This window comes from Conger conger, chromosome 17, assembly GCF_963514075.1.
Source record: "Conger conger chromosome 17, fConCon1.1, whole genome shotgun sequence".
NCBI lineage: Eukaryota > Metazoa > Chordata > Actinopteri > Anguilliformes > Congridae > Conger > Conger conger.
In genome coordinates, this window is record NC_083776.1 from 2,377,650 (window position 1) to 2,395,538 (window position 17,889).

Sequence of the window (17,889 nt, forward strand, 5' to 3'; positions counted from 1 at the left end):
CAGTTACCCTTTCTACCGATTGCAACCAAAAACGACACATTTATGGTAGGTATAGGGATCGATTATTGTTCTTCCTCCTCCTCCATCCATGTTCAAATATTATCCAGGCATACTGCAAGCTACTGCAGCAGCATTAGCTCTGTTTGCCGTATAACACCATTCTTCCGAATACAATATTCGACAAGTATCTTCCCACTGAAGGCCGTTGGAGTAAATACCAAAATAAGAGTTTGAATTCATGCGCTTCTCCAGTTCTCATTGCAGTCAGTAGTCCCAGATGTTCCAATCATTCTTTTTGGCGCTCCCGTTATTTGATTTGTTTTATCCAGGCTTTTATTTTGAACCCTTTTCCCCCCTGCATGTGCTGTCGGTCATCCTTCCTGACGATTGCCTGGTAACAGGTCCCTGAAGGCCTCTGTGCAGTGTTACCATGGGTACTTGAGATTGACAGTTAAAATGGAAGCCTAACATTGTGGAAGCGCTTGGGGTTTTGCACAGAGGGCTCAAAGGCGCTTGGTTTCCTGCTGGTGCATTCGTTTTTGTGAAACTGCCCCTTTCAATTGACCACGGAGAGAAAGGAAGTGCCAGCACCCCGGCACGCCGTCTCCCTTAAACGTGTCACTTAAAGCCCGCTGCCAGCACAACAGCAGGAAATGAAGGTACCTACGATAGCCATTTTGCAGGCATGAACCTAACAGTTTTCTCTCCAGAATGCCGGGGCGTGTCTTCCTGCGCCCAGCCTGGAGATAAATCGGCTCAAATCTGGCGTTCAGAAAGATTTGAGCGCCGTTGTCATAGAGCCAGTCCTGTTCTCGAGCCCGCAGCGGAGAGCTGTAGCAGTCAGTGGGGAAGTTGATGATGATTTATATTTTATGAGTTGGTTTGCGAAATGACTTTTGACACACAACTGGTTCCTGCTGGCCTACGCACCAGCCTCCACTGGAGTTTATAAGGAGTGGTGAGTGAGGTTTCAAACAGGTTGGCTAATTGGCAACGTTGGATGTTGTCTCTTCATAATGTGGTTACGGGTTGGGACTCATGTTCGATAACAGATCTCAGTCCCAGATATGGCACCACACCTTTGCCTGACGATATAAACCTGATTCTTATTTCATTCTCTGTACTGGAAAAAAACATGTCTCTGAAAAGGAGACCTCAAATGCTAGGGTCTGTTTAACAAATAAATAACATGTAGTAACAAAAATATTATTTAGCCTCTTTAAAATATTACATCCACTTGCAAATGAAACCTTTCACAAAAAAAAAGTGACCTACACTTAACATTAATTTCATGGTTGCGACTGAGGAATGTACAATTAGTGTCATTCTGATTTTGAATGAATATTAGCTTGTGTGCTTGTATTCTGAACACAACAAAGCAAGCAGTGTGAATATTTCCTTTTCTTAAGCTTATTTGTCAGTTAGGCTTTTATTGAAGAGTAAACATACCTTTTTTGCCAAGCCACTTTCCTGATTAAAGGAACACAAAGTAAGAAATGAGACGGAGAGAGCTTTCACATCCTGGCCTATAAGAGTTCATTCTCAGACAATTTAAAAAGTAAAGTACTGTTTCACTCTAAAGATCTTACTTCCCCAGGGTTAAATAATGCTAAATGCGTACTGTGGGTGTCGACAGGCTGCAGTATAACTAAATGAAGGTTTTATATTGGAAAAATGTCAAAAGCGTGATTTAACTGCCCTTTCCCTACAAAGTATAGTACAGTAATAGGTAATCCGTTCCATAAATACAAAATCTGAAAATATTGATTTAATTAATACCGACACATTATGAATTCAACCCATTTCTCTTTGGTGCAATATACGCTGTAGCGTTCAGTCGTATGTGTGCCGACCTTGACGTTCACATGGCGATGCATACACGCACCGCCTCATTCAGAACCCCCTTTACTGGCTTTCCTCGTGTGTTTGTTCTGTTTACGAGAGACTGCGCATTCCTCAGCTCCGACCTGCTCGAAACTAGTTTGCTATTCAGAAGAGGTTATCCCCCCGATCGTCTCCTAACTTAATTGAAATTCTAAAGGAAACGTATCCAGATGAGTTGGGAGACCGGCAGGCCCTTCCAGGAGGTCAGTTGTTCTGATGACCGTGTGTGATTTAGTCGTGGAGGAACAGCAACTGTGTCAAGCTGTCAAGTCCAATAACCACGGGATGTTCACACCAGGTCACATTAGGACTGGGATCGTCAGATCAGTCCTCCACAGTCGGGAGCTGCCAGCTTTCCGCCCTCCCTTTAACAGCCAGTCAGGTGTGAAGACAGTCTGGCGAATCGGTAGCACGAGTTGTGCAATTTATTACCCGGGAGAAAAGAAAACCAGGGCTGGATTTGGATTCGTGGGCCGGATTTGATGATCCCACTGGAAAAGTGGCTTCAGAAAGTATTCAGACCCCTTCAGTTTTTGCACACTTTGTGTTGTAGATTTCATTTTTAATGGATAAAAATGCCATTTTTGCCAATAAATCTACACTCAATAACCCATAATGACAAAGTGAAAGCACGTTTCTAGAACTCTTTGATAATTTTGCAAGTCAACAACTGAAACCAAAGTATTCTGGGTATGAGCTGGTCAACCAGCATGGTCAAGCTGGTCACAGAGATCCTTAATTCAGTACTTTAAGCCCCTTTGGCAGCAATTACAGCTTTGAGTCATCTTGGGTAAGTCTCTACAAGCTCTGCACACATGGATTTGGGCAGTTTATCCCATTCTTCCTGGCAGATCCTCTCAAGCGCCGTCAGATTGGATGGGAAGTGTCAGTGAACTGCCATCTTCAGGTTTCTCCACAGATGTTCTACGGGGTTTAAGTCTGGGCTTTGGCTGGGCCACTCGAGGACAGTCGCAGACTTGTCCCGAAGCCACTCCAGCGTTTTCTTGGCTGTATGCATCAGGTCATTGTCTAATCAATTCAGTTTGCCACAGGCGGACTCCAATTAAGTTCTAGACACATCTCAGTGATAATTATAGCAAACAGGATGCACATGACCACAATTTGGAGTGCCACAGCAAAGGGTCTGAATACTTGTTTAAATGAGAAATTTGTTTTTTTGTTTTTTTTTCACTTTTGTCATTGTGGGTTATTGGGTGCAGATTGATGGGTAGCAATGGCAATTTTATCCATGCAAAATTAAATCTACAACACAATAAAGTGTGCAGAACGAAGGGGTCTGAATACTTCCTGAAGCCACTGAGACTGGAGAGGATGCTGCTTTCAACCCTGTACGTGACATCTCATCCCCCGGAACTGCTCTGCAGAGCGGCTGAGAGTCTGCAGGAGATTCCTCTTTCATTGTGAATGCAGGAAGTAGCTCATGCACTGTCCTTTTAAAATAAAAAAAAAACGTTTGTTTCCCCGACTCTCGAGAACAACTGCCAAATCAAGGGATCCATGATGAAGCTGTTATGCTTGACTGGAGCATTCCGACCCCATCGATTGAAACAAAACAATCGCTTTTGTTGTTTTGAAAACTGTAAATTAAATCTGTCGTTTGACATTTTGTGTATTGCCATAACCTGTCTACTGCTGTCAACTTTCAGATTGTCTATTAAAATTGCTAAAGCAATTCCTTTTGAAATATTTGAGGTTAATCCGGAATTCAAGGTAAATTTATTTTTTGAACGCAGCATGCCTATCAAGGAATCTCAGGTCACGTTATCTAATATTTATACTGAAGAAATTCTTTGAGGCATTTACAATCTTTTTTATCATTTATTTTTTATCTTTGGGGCAGCCTGTGGCCTTAGTGCCTTAGTGGCTAAGGTACATGACAAGGACCTGGTAAGTTGATGGTTCGCCCACCTTTAGATAAGGTCTGGTGGCCCTTGAGCTAGGCCCTTAGCCACACATTGCTCGAAGGGGGGGGGGGGGATTGTCCCCTGATTAGTCTAATCAACTGTAAGTTGCTAACTAACAATTTATTATTATTTATTTAAAATATGCATAACATAGGTGTATTAAACATTACTGATACGAGATAACCAACTGTGTAAATGTCTTACAAAACAATATGTTGTGCGTAAGATTAATTGGATAAATGTAAAATGAAAGTTTTAAATTGAATTCAGGTAATTTTCTTGTCGGTACTTGTGGAAAGTGTGTATGGTATTTTTAACAAATAAGCACCGCCATCTAATGCTCAATGCATTGCGCAGTGTGTAGTAATGCAACCATCCGTGAGTGTTAGACTTCAACACTGATTTCCATGAATTAGCCTTGCACATGCGATAATATATCAAGGTAAGCATATATTCTAGGAATATAAATGTGGAAGCCTCAATTTTGCTCTGAAAAGGGTTGTTCCGCTGTGTCAAACCGCTGTGGGTTCTTAATGGCTGAAGACTTTTTGGTGGAAGTTTGGATTTGGGGGCGATGGGTAGCATTGGATTCACGGTCAGTGGTGGATTCGGGCCAGTGATATTGAGGATGGGGCTGAGAGTTGTGGTTGAGGTTGGTGTTATAGTCATGTTTGTGGCTTAGTTTTGAAGGGGGTGCAGCGATATAAGCAGATATAAGTACCCTTGTAAAAATGCCTGAGCATACTTGAAGTGTAACTGTATACACTTATTCTTCAAGTGTACTTTAATGAACTTACTCCACATGGGTAGGGTGAGGCTTGGTGGTGTAGCTGCTCCTGGTTAAAGATTTATTTTTGTTTGTTCAAGGCCTACGTAAATGACCTGCGGGACCTGCTGCAGTCCATCGCCGAGACAGAGTTCCTGCTCAACTCCCCGGAGTACTGGGCAGTGTACTATGACCTGCCCAAGCAGGAGCAGTGCCTGCAGGTGTGTGTGTGTGTGTGTGTGTGTGTGTGTGTGTGTGTGTGTGTCTGTCTGTCTGTCTGTCTGTCTGTCTGTCTGTCTGTCTACCAGTGTTTCTGTGTGCATGTGTGTCAATGGGGTTAGTGTGTGTACAGTCAGTGGTGTGAGTGTGTACAGTCAGTGGGGTGGGTGTGCACAGTCAGTGGGATTATTGTGTGTACAGTCTGGGGTAAGCGTGTACAGTCAGTCGGTATTATTGTGTGTTCAGTAAGTGGGGTGAGAGTGTACATCAGGGTCAGTGTTATGAGTGATGGGAGGTGTAATGTCTGTCTGACTGCCTGTTCTGTAGGACGTGAAGGTGAATTTGGAGAAGCTGCAGTCTCCAGTAGAGGGCGCTCTCGGGAGGAAAGGCGACGTTCTCCACTGCGCCACGCCCCAAGAGGTCCAGCGAGTCCAGGACACCCTGCTGCTCCTCAACAACAACTGGGAGAAAGTGAACAAGCTGCACCGAGACCGGCGCGCGTGAGTACAGCGCATAACCGTCATAACCGTCATAACCGTCATAACCGTCATAACCATCATACCCACGACCGTGAGTACAGCGCATAACCGTCATAACCGTCATAACCGTCATAACCGTCATAACCGTCATAACCATCATACCCACGACCGTGAGTACAGCACATAACCATCATAACCGTCATAACCATCATAACCATCATAACCATCATAACCGCCATAACCATCATAACCATCATAACCATCATAACCACGACCGTGAGTACAGCGCATAACCGTCATAACCATCATAACCGCCATAACCATCATAACCATCATAACCGCCATAACCATCATAACCATCATAACCATCATAACCATCATACCCACGACCGTGAGTACAGCCCATAACCATCATAACCACGACCGTGAGTACAGCCCATAACCATCATAACCATCATAACCATCATAACCACGACCGTGAGTACAGCCCATAACCATCATAACCATCATAACCACGACCGTGAGTACAGCGCATAACCATCATAACCATCATAACCACGACCGTGAGTACAGCACATAACCGTCATAACCATCACAACCATCATAACCATCATACCCACGACCGTGGGTACAGCGCATAACCGTCATAACCATCACAACCATCATAACCATCATACCCACGACCGTGAGTACAGCACATAACCGTCATAACCATCACAACCATCATAACCATCATACCCACGACCGTGGGTACAGCGCATAACCATCATAACCACGACCGTGAGTACAGCCCATAACCGTCATAACCATGACTGTGGGTACAGCACATAACCATCATAACCATCATAACCACGACCGTGAGTACAGCGCATAACCATCATAACCACGACCGTGAGTACAGCGCATAACCATCATAACCACGACCGTGAGTACAGCGCATAACCATCATAACCACGACCGTGGGTACAGCGCATAACCATCATAACCATCATAACCATCATAACCATCATAACCATGACCGTGAGTACAGCCCATAACCATCATACCCACAACACACCGCCGTTATTCATCCTGCTGCGATTGCGAGGACTAAACGCATAAAACCGCAATATTACAAATGACTGCAAACACCCGGTCTGAACGAGCCTGGGAGTCCCCAGAGTACCATACAGTCTGTCAAAACCCATTTTCGTTTAAAATCACCGTTTCTCCCCCCCCCCCCCCAGGTCCCCTGTATGCGATTGCTTAATGGGATCCCATGAATATGATTGTACGGTGCGATATGAGAGTGATCACCTCACTCACCGGAGAGGGGGCCGTAACAGAGAGAATCGATGGTCCCTTCGGTGGGTGAAAGCCCGGCCCGTGGGTGGAGCGGAGCCAGGGATCTGACTCATCGGCTCGGTGCGGATCGGAGCGCGGAGAGAGGGGGATGATGTAGAGGCCAGGAGAGCCCAAATCTGCCTCAGCTGCACAGAGAGCCCAAATCTGCCTCAGCTGCACAGAGAGCCCAAATCTGCCTCAGCTGCACAGAGAACCCAAATCTGCCTCAGCTGCACAGAGAGCCCAAATCTGCCTCAGCTGCACAGAGAGCCCAAATCTGCCTCAGCTGCGCAGAGAGCCCAAATCTGCCTCAGCTGCACACAGAGAGCCCAAATCTGCCTCAGCTGCACACAGAGAGCCCAAATCTGCCTCAGCTGCACAGAGAGCCCAAATCTGCCTCAGCTGCGCAGAGAGCCCAAATCTGCCTCAGCTGCGCAGAGAGCCCAAATCTGCCTCAGCTGCACAGAGAGCCCAAATCTGCCTCAGCTGCGCAGAGAGACAACAGACATGCATTCAAGATGGCGAATTGAACGATTTTAAATGAACGTCCCATTTAGTTCGCCGCCATCGTCTTTCTAAATACAAATGGATCCTACCGTAAATCTAACATAACAGCCAAGTGATGAAGTGCGTTATAACCGTCAACTTGGCATCATCCCCATGGGCAGCCATTTTTGTTTGCCTCACACTACCGTTTTAAACTGTTAAGTAACGTCAAAAGTTTGACTATGTTGGCTAATGTTTGCTGACGTTTGCTGTCTTGAACGCGCGTCAGGCCTACCTGAGCTGAAGCCAGGGCAGGTGCCGTTTACAGCTGGAAGATGCAACTCAGTGATTGTACTCAGACTGCATTTCTATATCACTTTTATCCAAAGCACTTTAGAATCGATGCCTCATTCACCCATTCATACACACACTCACACACTCACACACACACACTCACACACCAATAGGCGGCCATATAAGCTACCAACCAGCTCGTCAGGAGCAATTAGGGGTTAGGTGTCTCGCTCAGGGACACTTTGACACAACCCGGGCGGGGCAGGGGATCAAACCGGCAACCCTCCCGACTGCCAGAAGACCGCTCCTACTTCATGAGATAATGTCGCCCCCAATGTGGCCCCCAATGTGGTCCTCAATGTGGCCCCCAATGTGGCCCCCAATGTCGGCCCCTAATGACCTGGTTCTGCTGTGCCTCTGTCCCAGGCGCTTCGACCTGTCCCAGGAGAAGTGGGCCAGGTTCACCGCAGACATGAAGGCCCTCAACAAGTGGCTGGGCGAGGCGGAGCACACCCTGGACCAGGCCGAACAGGACCCCGCTCACGGCCGAGACCGTCTGAAGGTACAGCGTCCGCTCCTCTGCCCCAGCCCCCCCCCCCGAAACCTCCACACCCTCACGAGTTACCCTTCCATCCCCTCTGCTGGTCAGACGGGGAAAATCAGACTCAAAAGTCCTCCCCGCTGTTTCAGTTCAGTCGCCTGGGACTGCGAAGTTCTTCAGCCAGGAGGTAGATCTGGTTAGTGAAATCAGCTGTCTGAGTTTGAGTCGATGGGTGGGAGGAACGCACGGCAGGACTTCCGGGCCCCCGGACTCTTTCCGCCACTTCAGATGTGGCTCGGTCTTCAGGCCCGTTTCTATGTCTGTGGGTTTCATTTGACACAGCCCGAAACTATATTTTCACTCTGGATTTGGCGTTAAGACATGCAGATTACGAAAGCCAAGATATTCTTCTACAAAATGAAGGTGAAAGTCTATAAAACATCCAAAAATGCATTTTCACATAAACATCGATTTATGTGAAATTGGTCGTCACGACTTCCGACTGATTCTGATAGAAGGGATCATATATCACACAGCACAGACAGGAAATACACCTTCCGAGAAGGCATCCATGTTTTCCTGATTTCTTTTTCTTTCGCTAACTCAGCTGCCATTCCTCCACCGCTGTTTTGAAAGCGTTAGAACACCACTGTCAGAACAGCAGAATCCCTCCCCCTATTTCGACGCAGACTCAAAACCCACCTTTTCAAACTCTACCTTAGTCCTCCCTCCTGATTTCCCCTGCCCCTCCTTTCTGATATCCCTATCCTTGTCTAACCCCCCCCCCCCCCCCCCCAAAAAAAAACTGATGATGACAACTATGTTTAGAACAGCATTTCCTGTGTATTTTGCTAGTTTCTGGATGTGATGCTCTGACTTATGGTAGAACCTATGCACTTGTAAATTGCTTCGGATTAAAAGCGTCTGCCAAATAACAAAAATGTAATAAATGTAAATGTTAGCATTGGCCCCCTGAGTGTCAGTAACCAACCAAGTTGTGATCATTTGCATTTCTAATATTTTAGATTCAGGTTTAAGTCCCCACTCTACTGAAATGTCAGACTGCTTTGATTGGTTGTTTCCATCGGAGAATTTGGGAAGGAATTTTCAATTTTCCACCTGCTTCACGGTTAGCGAATGGTTTTATTCATCAGATATTCTCCGTAACCCAAGATTTTCCCGTTTGCATATTTCATGCCCTCGAGTAAATCTTACATAACGGCTGGTATCGTATTAGGACGTGTTTTTCTCCGAATGTCTGGATGAAATTGAAGAGACAGTTTCGAGAAGGGGCAGGCACTTATCACTGAAATTGTGGTCACCCGGGTAAGATGGTAAATTGAGACAAAAAAAAATAGAAAAGGGTTTTGCATAATCATATGACCTCAAGAAAAGTTTCTACCTGGATAATAAGCATGAATAATATTTAAAACACAGCTTGTGAACTACCTAAAACTGAAGTTATTTTTAAGTTTTCTGAAACGGAATTGAAAAATGTGCAATATCCAAGGTGTTCCACCTGCTTTTTAAAATATATAATATTTTGATAATGGACATTTTTAAAGTAAGATCACAAAGTTGCTTTGGTTCCTGTGTTGAATGCACGACACTGCAGTACATGGATGATCCCCAGGAGTCCTGGATCAGATCTGGACCGTGCCAGTGTTGACTGGCCCGTAGCTCCGTAGGGACCACACGCAGTCGGTGAATGTGTCACCTAGGTTATGGGACTGTGCACGGGACTGCGCCCCCTGCTGGTCGACCAGGCGCACTGCGCCCCCTACCGGTCGACCAGGCGCTCACGGACTGCATGCCAAAGCCGAATATGAAGGGTGTCTCACCGACTCCGCGCAAGTTTGCCGGTGTGATGAGGAGCAGCTGGCAGCGTCACGTGTTTCAGAACGGAACCACGGACGTCTTCACACTCTCACACTCTGCTCAAACACGTCTGTGGCTCCAGATAGCCAGGTATTCCAAATTATGGTGGCAATTGGCCATGTTGGGTGCCAATATTTCAAAATATTATTAATAAATATTTTCACCTGCCTGAAAGCGGTTCTGTGGGTGAGAAGTGCTGTAAGTCGGGTCTTTATTTGAAAAATGCCGCATTCAGTGCACACATCCCGAGGCTCGAGGAGAGCGTGGTTAAAAAGTTAAAGCTTTTATGAAGAAGGAGAATCGTATGAATGTGCTCAATAGGGAGGCCTCAGAGGGCGATAAAGCGGGAGTGCTCACTACAAACTGCGCTCCAGGGTTAGAGCAGGGAGGGGGAGACTGTGCTCCAGGGTTAGAGCAGGGAGCTCCAGACTGTGCTCCAGGGTTAGAGCAGGGAGGGGGAGACTGTGCTCCAGGGTTAGAGCAGGGAGGGGGAGACTGTGCTCCAGGGTTAGAGCAGGGAGGGGGAGACTGTGCTCCAGGGTTAGAGCAGGGAGGGGGAGACTGTGCTCCAGGGTTAGAGCAGGGAGGGGGAGACTGTGCTCCAGGGTTAGAGCAGGGAGCTCCAGACTGTGCTCCAGGGTTAGAGCAGGGAGGGGGAGACTGTGCTCCAGGGTTAGAGCAGGGAGGGGGAGACTGTGCTCCAGGGTTAGAGCAGGGAGGGGGAGACTGTGCTCCAGGGTTAGAGCAGGGAGGGGGAGACTGTGCTCCAGGGTTAGAGCAGGGAGGGGGAGACTGTGCTCCAGGGTTAGAGCAGGGGGGGGAGACTGTGCTCCAGGGTTAGAGCAGGGAGGGGGAGACTGTGCTCCAGGGTTAGAGCAGGGAGCTCCAGACTGTGCTCCAGGGTTAGAGCAGGGAGGAGCTCCAGACTGTGCTCCAGGGTTAGAGCAGGGAGGGGGAGACTGTGCTCCAGGGTTAGAGCAGGGAGCTCCAGACTGTGCTCCAGGGTTAGAGCAGGGAGGGGGAGACTGTGCTCCAGGGTTAGAGCAGGGAGCTCCAGACTGTGCTCCAGGGTTAGAGCAGGGAGCTCCAGACTGTGCTCCAGGGTTAGAGCAGGTGGGGGAGCTGCAGAGGGACAGTTTAGAGTCCCCGGATCGTGCTTTAGCGGTGGCTGTTGAAACCGCGGCTGATTTACCGAGAGAGAGAGACTTTAAGCACACGCAGTAAAATGCTAAGGGCACAGAAAGTTGCCAAACGCGCGACACTAGTGCTGTATCAAAACAACGTTTCGTAATCGTGAGCTTTGATGTTTAGACGGCGGCGGCTCCTGACGATCTGGTGAGCGGGAGCTGGGCGGCAGCCCTGCTGGGGCGTGGCTGTGGGCAGCCCTGCCGGGGAGTGGCTGTGGGCAGCCCTGCCGGGGAGTGGCTGTGGGCAGCCCTGCCGGGGCGTGGCTGTGGGCAGCCCTGCCGGGGAGTGGCTGTGGGCAGACGGGGGATTGGTCTGGCCAGTGTTTTATGTTATTTATTTAACCTTTATTTAACCAGGTGAGTCCCAGTGAGATTACAAGATCTCTTTCTCAAGGGAGCCCTGGCCAAGACAGCAGCAATACAGTGTTGCAGACAACATAAAAGCAACATGAAAAACATACAGTAAAATATACAGCAGAAGCTCACAATCACATGCCTGAAAGACAAACAGGAGGAAACGGAATCTAGCGGGGAAGGAAGCGATTACAAATTCCAACTCCAAACCCTTCGCTAAACTTTTGAATGTCTTAATTGAGTTCAGCTCACCTAGCTGCAAATCTTTTTGCAAATGGTTACAGGCTGTAAGGGCAAAGAACATAAAGGCTTGTTTGCCGAGTTCAGTACTAACCTTTGGGACGGACTGTAAGAGGGTTTCATATACCCTCTGTATGTCCACAGGGTCTTTATGTGAATGCTTGCGTCTCGAGCACCTTCACTTAGTCCAACACATGATTAGGTTTCTATATGTTATCAGAGTGTATGGCTTTGCTATTGGTCATTTTCAGTTTCATGTACTTACTTTAATGTTATGGTTTACAAGGATGGTTGACAGTTGATTCTCTCTCTCTTCAGTCTATCCGTTACTCATTATTCATTGCAGTTATTTAGCTGATGCTTTTATCCAAAGCGACTTACAGTTGATTAGACTAAGTAGGGGACAATCCCCCCTGGAGCAATGTGGGGTTAAGGGCCTTTACCTTGCCCAAGGACCCAACAGCTGCACTGATCTTATGGTGGCTGCACTAGGGCTTGTAGCTCCAACCTTCAAGATTTTGACCCAAGCACCTTAGCCGCTAGGCTATAGGCTGCCCCTAGGGGCGACATTGGCTCAGCCGGTAAGAGCAGTCCGGCAGTCAGAGGGTGGAATGGGAAAATGAGAAGCATCAATTGTACAGCGCTTTGGATAAAGGCGCTATATAAATGCCGACCATTTACCATTTGTATTATGTGCTTTTCTTTTCTCTTACTGCACTTAAGTTCCTCATCTTTGCACTTCTGTTTGCATTGTAAGGCTTGACAGGAGTAAAGTTGATTTAGCACTATTGTTCCCCGTGTTTGTGTGTATGTTCCACTGCTGAGAGACTGCTGTACCAAAATAAATCACCTCTCTTAATATTTTATCGAACGAATACCTCAGGTTATCCAGTGATTTAGAATGAAAATGTATGCGTAATTAAGCTTGTGCAATGCACCATTTTTATTTGAAATGTATATTTAAATGGTCCTTTAATTAAACGATTTTAGCCACTGGCACACGTAGTTCTTTATAATGCGAGGGCCACCTGTCCCCTTGTCTGAAATGCATGCTGGGTATTTAAAAGGCTTGCTCAGTCATGTAAAGTGCCACTGTCAGAGAGGGAGAGAAAGCTTGCTGCTGTTGTACACCGCAAAACATGTCTGTTTAAGCCTTGTCTCGAGGCTTAAAATCTTATGTTTTGTTTTTTTTATCTCCAGTGAAAGAAAAAAAAACAAAAAAACATTCTCTTATTTCAAGTTACTGTTTACTAGACAGGTGACATTTTCTTACCCCATTGGCAATAATAATAGAAACAACGCTCTTAAATGTGAGACTGAAGTGCTTGTTAAGGCTGACTCATTCTCTGGTCTTATCTGTGTACCTGCGGCGTAGGGTGCCATCAGCATGGGTAAGACGTAGCGTGTCTCCAGGCAGCTGTTTTCGCTTGGTTCCCATCGACGGGCGTCTCGTTTAAAGGCTGCGGGACCTCTCAGGCGGCCGGGATCAAAGAGTTACAGTTCGACTCCGCGCAATCGGCAGAAGTGCGCTGAGGCCACGTTTGACGAATCTAATCAGAATTCGTAGGACAGGCCCCCTTTAAGTTCGCAGAAAGCTGACATGTTCAAATCCAGCCCTCAAGGCCTGGAGCTCTGCTGCTGTTCTTTGCTACCTGATGGCTAATTGATCGGGTGATGCCAGCGATCGGCTGGAGGTTTAACTCACCTGGGGCCGGTTTCACAGACGCACGTTAAGCCTCGTCCGAGACCCAGGGGTGCTCAGGAAGGGCCGATCCGTTTCAGGATTGTGGGCCTACTTCTGATCTTAATTATTTAATTGACTCAATCACATCTTATCTGACATGTGTATGAGTACCGGCTACAGCTGGTGTATCCTAATGATTTTACTGCGCTCAAGTGCAGGCTTGAACCAGGGTCATTTATGAAGCTGTCAGCAAATTTAAAAACTAGGCAATCGGTTGGAACAAAAACCAAAATGGAGACCGGCCCTTGTTGTGCACCCCTGCACTAAATTCTAGTTCACTTTAGTCCGGGACTAAGATGAATCTGTGTCTGTGAAACTGGCCCGTCGTTTTCCGGGTTTAATCCAGTTAGAGGGGAGGAATTAAAGCCGGCAGTTCTGCTTTCCCTGGGGGACAGAATGGAGTTGCCCTGATATAAAGGGGATTATTGTACGTCGCTCTGGATAAGAGCTGCTATGAAATGACTGTAATGTAATGTAAAGGATAGGAGGTATGAGACTGTGGTCATCCTGACAAACAGCAAGTAGTGATGCCAAACATTTCACAAGCAAATTCTTTAAATAATCTTGGTATGAAATGGAGGAAAAAATAAAATAAGCTCTGCACAGTCATCAGGAGGGAGAGAAGGAGAGGAGAGAGAGAGAGAGAGAGAGAGAGAGAGAGAAGGAGAGAAAGGGAAGTGGAACTTGTTTCTGTATTCAGTCTCTGCCATGTTTACATAATAATAATAATTTATTATTTAGCAGACACGTTTATCAAAAGTGACTTACAGTTGATTTGACTATGCTGGAGACAATCCTCCCCTGGAGCGATGCAGGGGTGTAATGGCTTTGCTCCAGGGCCCAACGGCTGCATGGAAATGAGGCGATGCTCAGACTGGATACTACACGCAGATCCTGGCCCTCAGACGGCATTAGCAGTGTCTGCGGTACGGTGTGTCAGCCCACAGTCAGTGGAGCTGTTAAAACAGAGGAGGCGCTAATGAGTCTGTGCGCTGGTGTCATCACATATAGAGTATGACTGGAGGAGGAGCAGGACTGGCCTGTGTGCATGTCCATCTGCGTCTCTATGGCGACCTTCAGTGTGGGGGCGGGGCCTACCGGACATACCCACGTGCGCGATACCCAGCACTGCCATTGGTGGAATGCATTCTAAAATGTACCGATTGTTCTCTAAGGTCAGAGTGGCTGGATGAATGTATCATAATACAACATTTGTTAGATTATTATGGATGTCCCCATTTCTGGTTCGGCCTGTAGCGTAGTGGTTAAGGCACATGTCTGGGACCCGCAAGGTCGGTGGTTCGATCCCCGGTGTAGCCACAGTACGATCCGCACAGCCGTTGGGCCCTTGAGCAAGGCCCTTAACCCTGCGTTGCTCCAGGGGAGGATTGTCTCCTGCTTAGTCTAATCAACTGTACGTCACTCTGGATAAGAGCGTCTGCCAAATGGCAGTAATGTAATGTACGGTCCGCATTTTCTCCACTCTCGTGAGGCCCTTCTCAGTTTGTGATTTTTAACAGAATATCTTTGTTCTGCTGTCTGTGTTCACTGTGGCACTTGTGACTCAGACATTTTCTAACCCAACTTGTACTTGGGTACATTATAGCATTTCCTGGAGGTTTTTTTTAAAAGTACATTTATCTGTGAGCACTGTGAGTGTGTGACCTGCTGAGACGCCAGAGCCAGGGGGGGGGGGGGGGGGCGTAATTCAGCGGACAGAGGGCAGCGTAACGTACAGTAGAGCCGCCATTATGCTGTCAGAGGGGTGAAGCACAAGGGCGCGTTTAAAGAGCTCTGAGTACAGCTGCTCCGTCGGGCTGTGATGAAACGCCACCGCACTCCGGCGCTCAAGGTTACCGCCTGCCCGCGGGGCCGTTACCGTGGCTCCCGTCCCTCAGCCAATCGGCTCGCGCTACACCGGGTCACCGGTTCCATCTCCAAGCCACGGATTTTTTACGCTGAAAACCCCCGAAAAAATATACGTTTTCGAAACATGATTTCACTTCCTGTAACTATCATTGGGGGGGATTGTGTCTGGGCGGATTTACGGGTGATTTACTGCCACTGTCCAGCAGATGGCGCCATTTTCATCGGCACGGAATTCATCTGCGAACACAATTTTTTTTTTTTAGATACAGTATGTAACTGCTTATAACTGACATTCTCCCCCATACGCATATACACACTGGCATAGAGACGCTGAAAAACCTCTCCCTCTCTCTCCTCTCTCTCTCTCTCTCCTTCTCTCCCTCCTGATGCCATGACTGTGCTGAGCTTATTTTATTTTTCCTCCATTTCATACCAAGGTGTTTGTTGCTTAAAATACCGAAGCAACATGGCACAAGAGGCCTTGCTGTACCCTGTATACAGTCAGGACTACAAGGTTGTTGTTAGACACTCGTACAGCTTGACAATGACAATGTACAGAAACAACTAATGACACATCAGTTATATTGTTGTATTATTGGTAGGTAACAGTTTGTTGCATAGTATGATACTGTGCACAAAACCGGCTGTTTGATTAACTGTTCCTGTATCGAATTTACAATCCCTGTAGAGCGCTGCCTCAGCCAATCAGCATCCAGCGTTGAAACAGTCCCGTTTTGCAGTGCCGGTTTTAACGGTTTCTGGAGTTCTGAAAGGGGCGTTCAGACCCAGCTTCCTCGACCTCTTTTCAAAACTCCTCACCGACCGCGGCTGCGTTCTCAGCGTGGGTTAACTCCCCGCCGCCGGCTAGCTGATGTACGCGGCGCTAACGAGGCTTAATTAGCGTTCAGCCTTCGCGGGCGAGACGCGGATAAAATGGCTTCCTTTGAGGGGCCCGCTAAAGCTCCGCCGCTGACGCCGCCGCCTCATTGGCTGGCGCTGCTGTCCAGGGAGGGGGGGTTTCGGTCCTCGGGGTCTGCCCCCCGCCCTGCTTCCACGCTCTTTAGCGGCCGCCCGTGCCGATTGGCTGCCTGCGGTCAGCTGATCCGGCTGTGGGGACGGGTGCAGTCCTGCGCTGTGAAAATAAACCCAAACCAGGGCTGTGTTACCCGCACCGAGGGCCCAAACCAGGGCTGTGTTACCCACACCGAGGGCCCAAACCAGGGCTGTGTTACCCACACCGAGGGCCCAAACCAGGGCTGTGTTACCCACACCGAGGGGTCAATGGGACCGGCCTGTTAGCCCTTGTGTTGTCTTAAGGGTCAAGAATGACCCACCACTATGTTTAACTGCAGAGAAAACCCCCTAAATTATCTTTTTTCAACTTGAAATTTGATGACAAAGTTTGTGATGAGTGACAGGTTGTTTCTTCATGCAAAACAGATTTGTAAAAAAATATAGATTCAAGCTGCTTTATTTTATTGGTCTAGTGAAGGCGGGTAATTTTTTACTCTTCGGACACGGGGAGTAGACAGAATGTTAAGACTACACAGGGGTTAATACAATTAGACTGAAGCGGGAGAGAAAAATCATCATCATCATCATTTTTATGATCACCGTTTATTGAGTTTATTTTCCCCAATAAAAAAAATGAAACTTTTCAATTATGAGACAGAAGGGTGGAGTTGTGGAGCTTTCGAGGTTTCCCGTTTTCCAGAGGAATCCGCAGCCAGCCTTCAGCGGGCCGACGCCAGGGGGGATGTATGGCTGAGGCTCGCAGGAATGATGAGATTCTGACAGGCCTTTTCACACACCGATCGATACGGAGACTACTCCGGAGACCCGCGTCTCCAGAGCCGCAGATCCAGAGCTTTTAATCGCCGTGAAACCACAAGTTCTCTCGCCTCATTTCAGACCCGCGCGGCTGGAATGTGGGGTTTCTGAAACCGAATGGGTTATTCAGACCGTTTATTTAATGTGATTGACGTGTTTCTCCTGTGGCACAGACGCCGTACGGAAGGTGATGTATAGGGGAATGTGGTGGGTGTAGTTTCACCTTTTCTCCCTGTGCTGGTCAAATTTCACACGCTGCTGACTGTAGTTAATTGCATTGTCTTCATTTTTGCATTGAGCGCATCAACACATAAACATGGGGGAAAAAGAGGGTAGAAAACAAGAGATTGAGGCCAGGTCATTGGGGTACTTCGTTCAGTAATATCTAACACCAGAAGTATATTTCAGCTTCAAAATGTTTTGTGTCATGTCCTCCTTTGTCTGAGGACAAACGATCCATTTGTCCCATTTTCTGTAGAACTCCTCCTGGAGTCTTAGGATAAATGTTAGTTTTTCCATTGTGAAAATTTCCCATACAGGGTGTATGCGCTGTTTGGGCTCAAGAAGTTCAATTCTATACCGGTTCTGTGTTACTGATTTTTTTTGCAAGGAACCTGCTGACTGTGGTTTTAGTGCAAGCAGGGCATAGGAGAAGATGTAGTTTTAGCACAAGTAGGGCATAGTAAAAGATGTAGTTTTAACATAAGCAGGGCATAGTAAAAGATGTAGTTTTAACATAAGCAGGGCATAGTGGAACATGTAGTTTTAACACAAGCAGGGCATAGGAGAAGATGTAGTTTTAGCACAAGCAGGGCATAGTAAAAGATGTAGTTTTAACATAAGCAGGGCATAGTGGAACATGTAGTTTTA

The 17,889-nt window shown here is 47.3% G+C and overlaps 1 protein-coding gene across 1 annotated transcript in view; it reads left to right on the top strand.

Moving 5' to 3' along the window:
* Nucleotides 1-17,889, top strand: part of LOC133116647 (dystrophin-like) — a 177,690-nt gene that overhangs the window by 76,820 nt on the left and 82,981 nt on the right. The window contains 3 exon segments of the mRNA XM_061226466.1: nt 4,677-4,796; nt 5,122-5,294; nt 7,803-7,938. Coding sequence (XP_061082450.1) covers nt 4,677-4,796; nt 5,122-5,294; nt 7,803-7,938 — 429 coding nt within the window.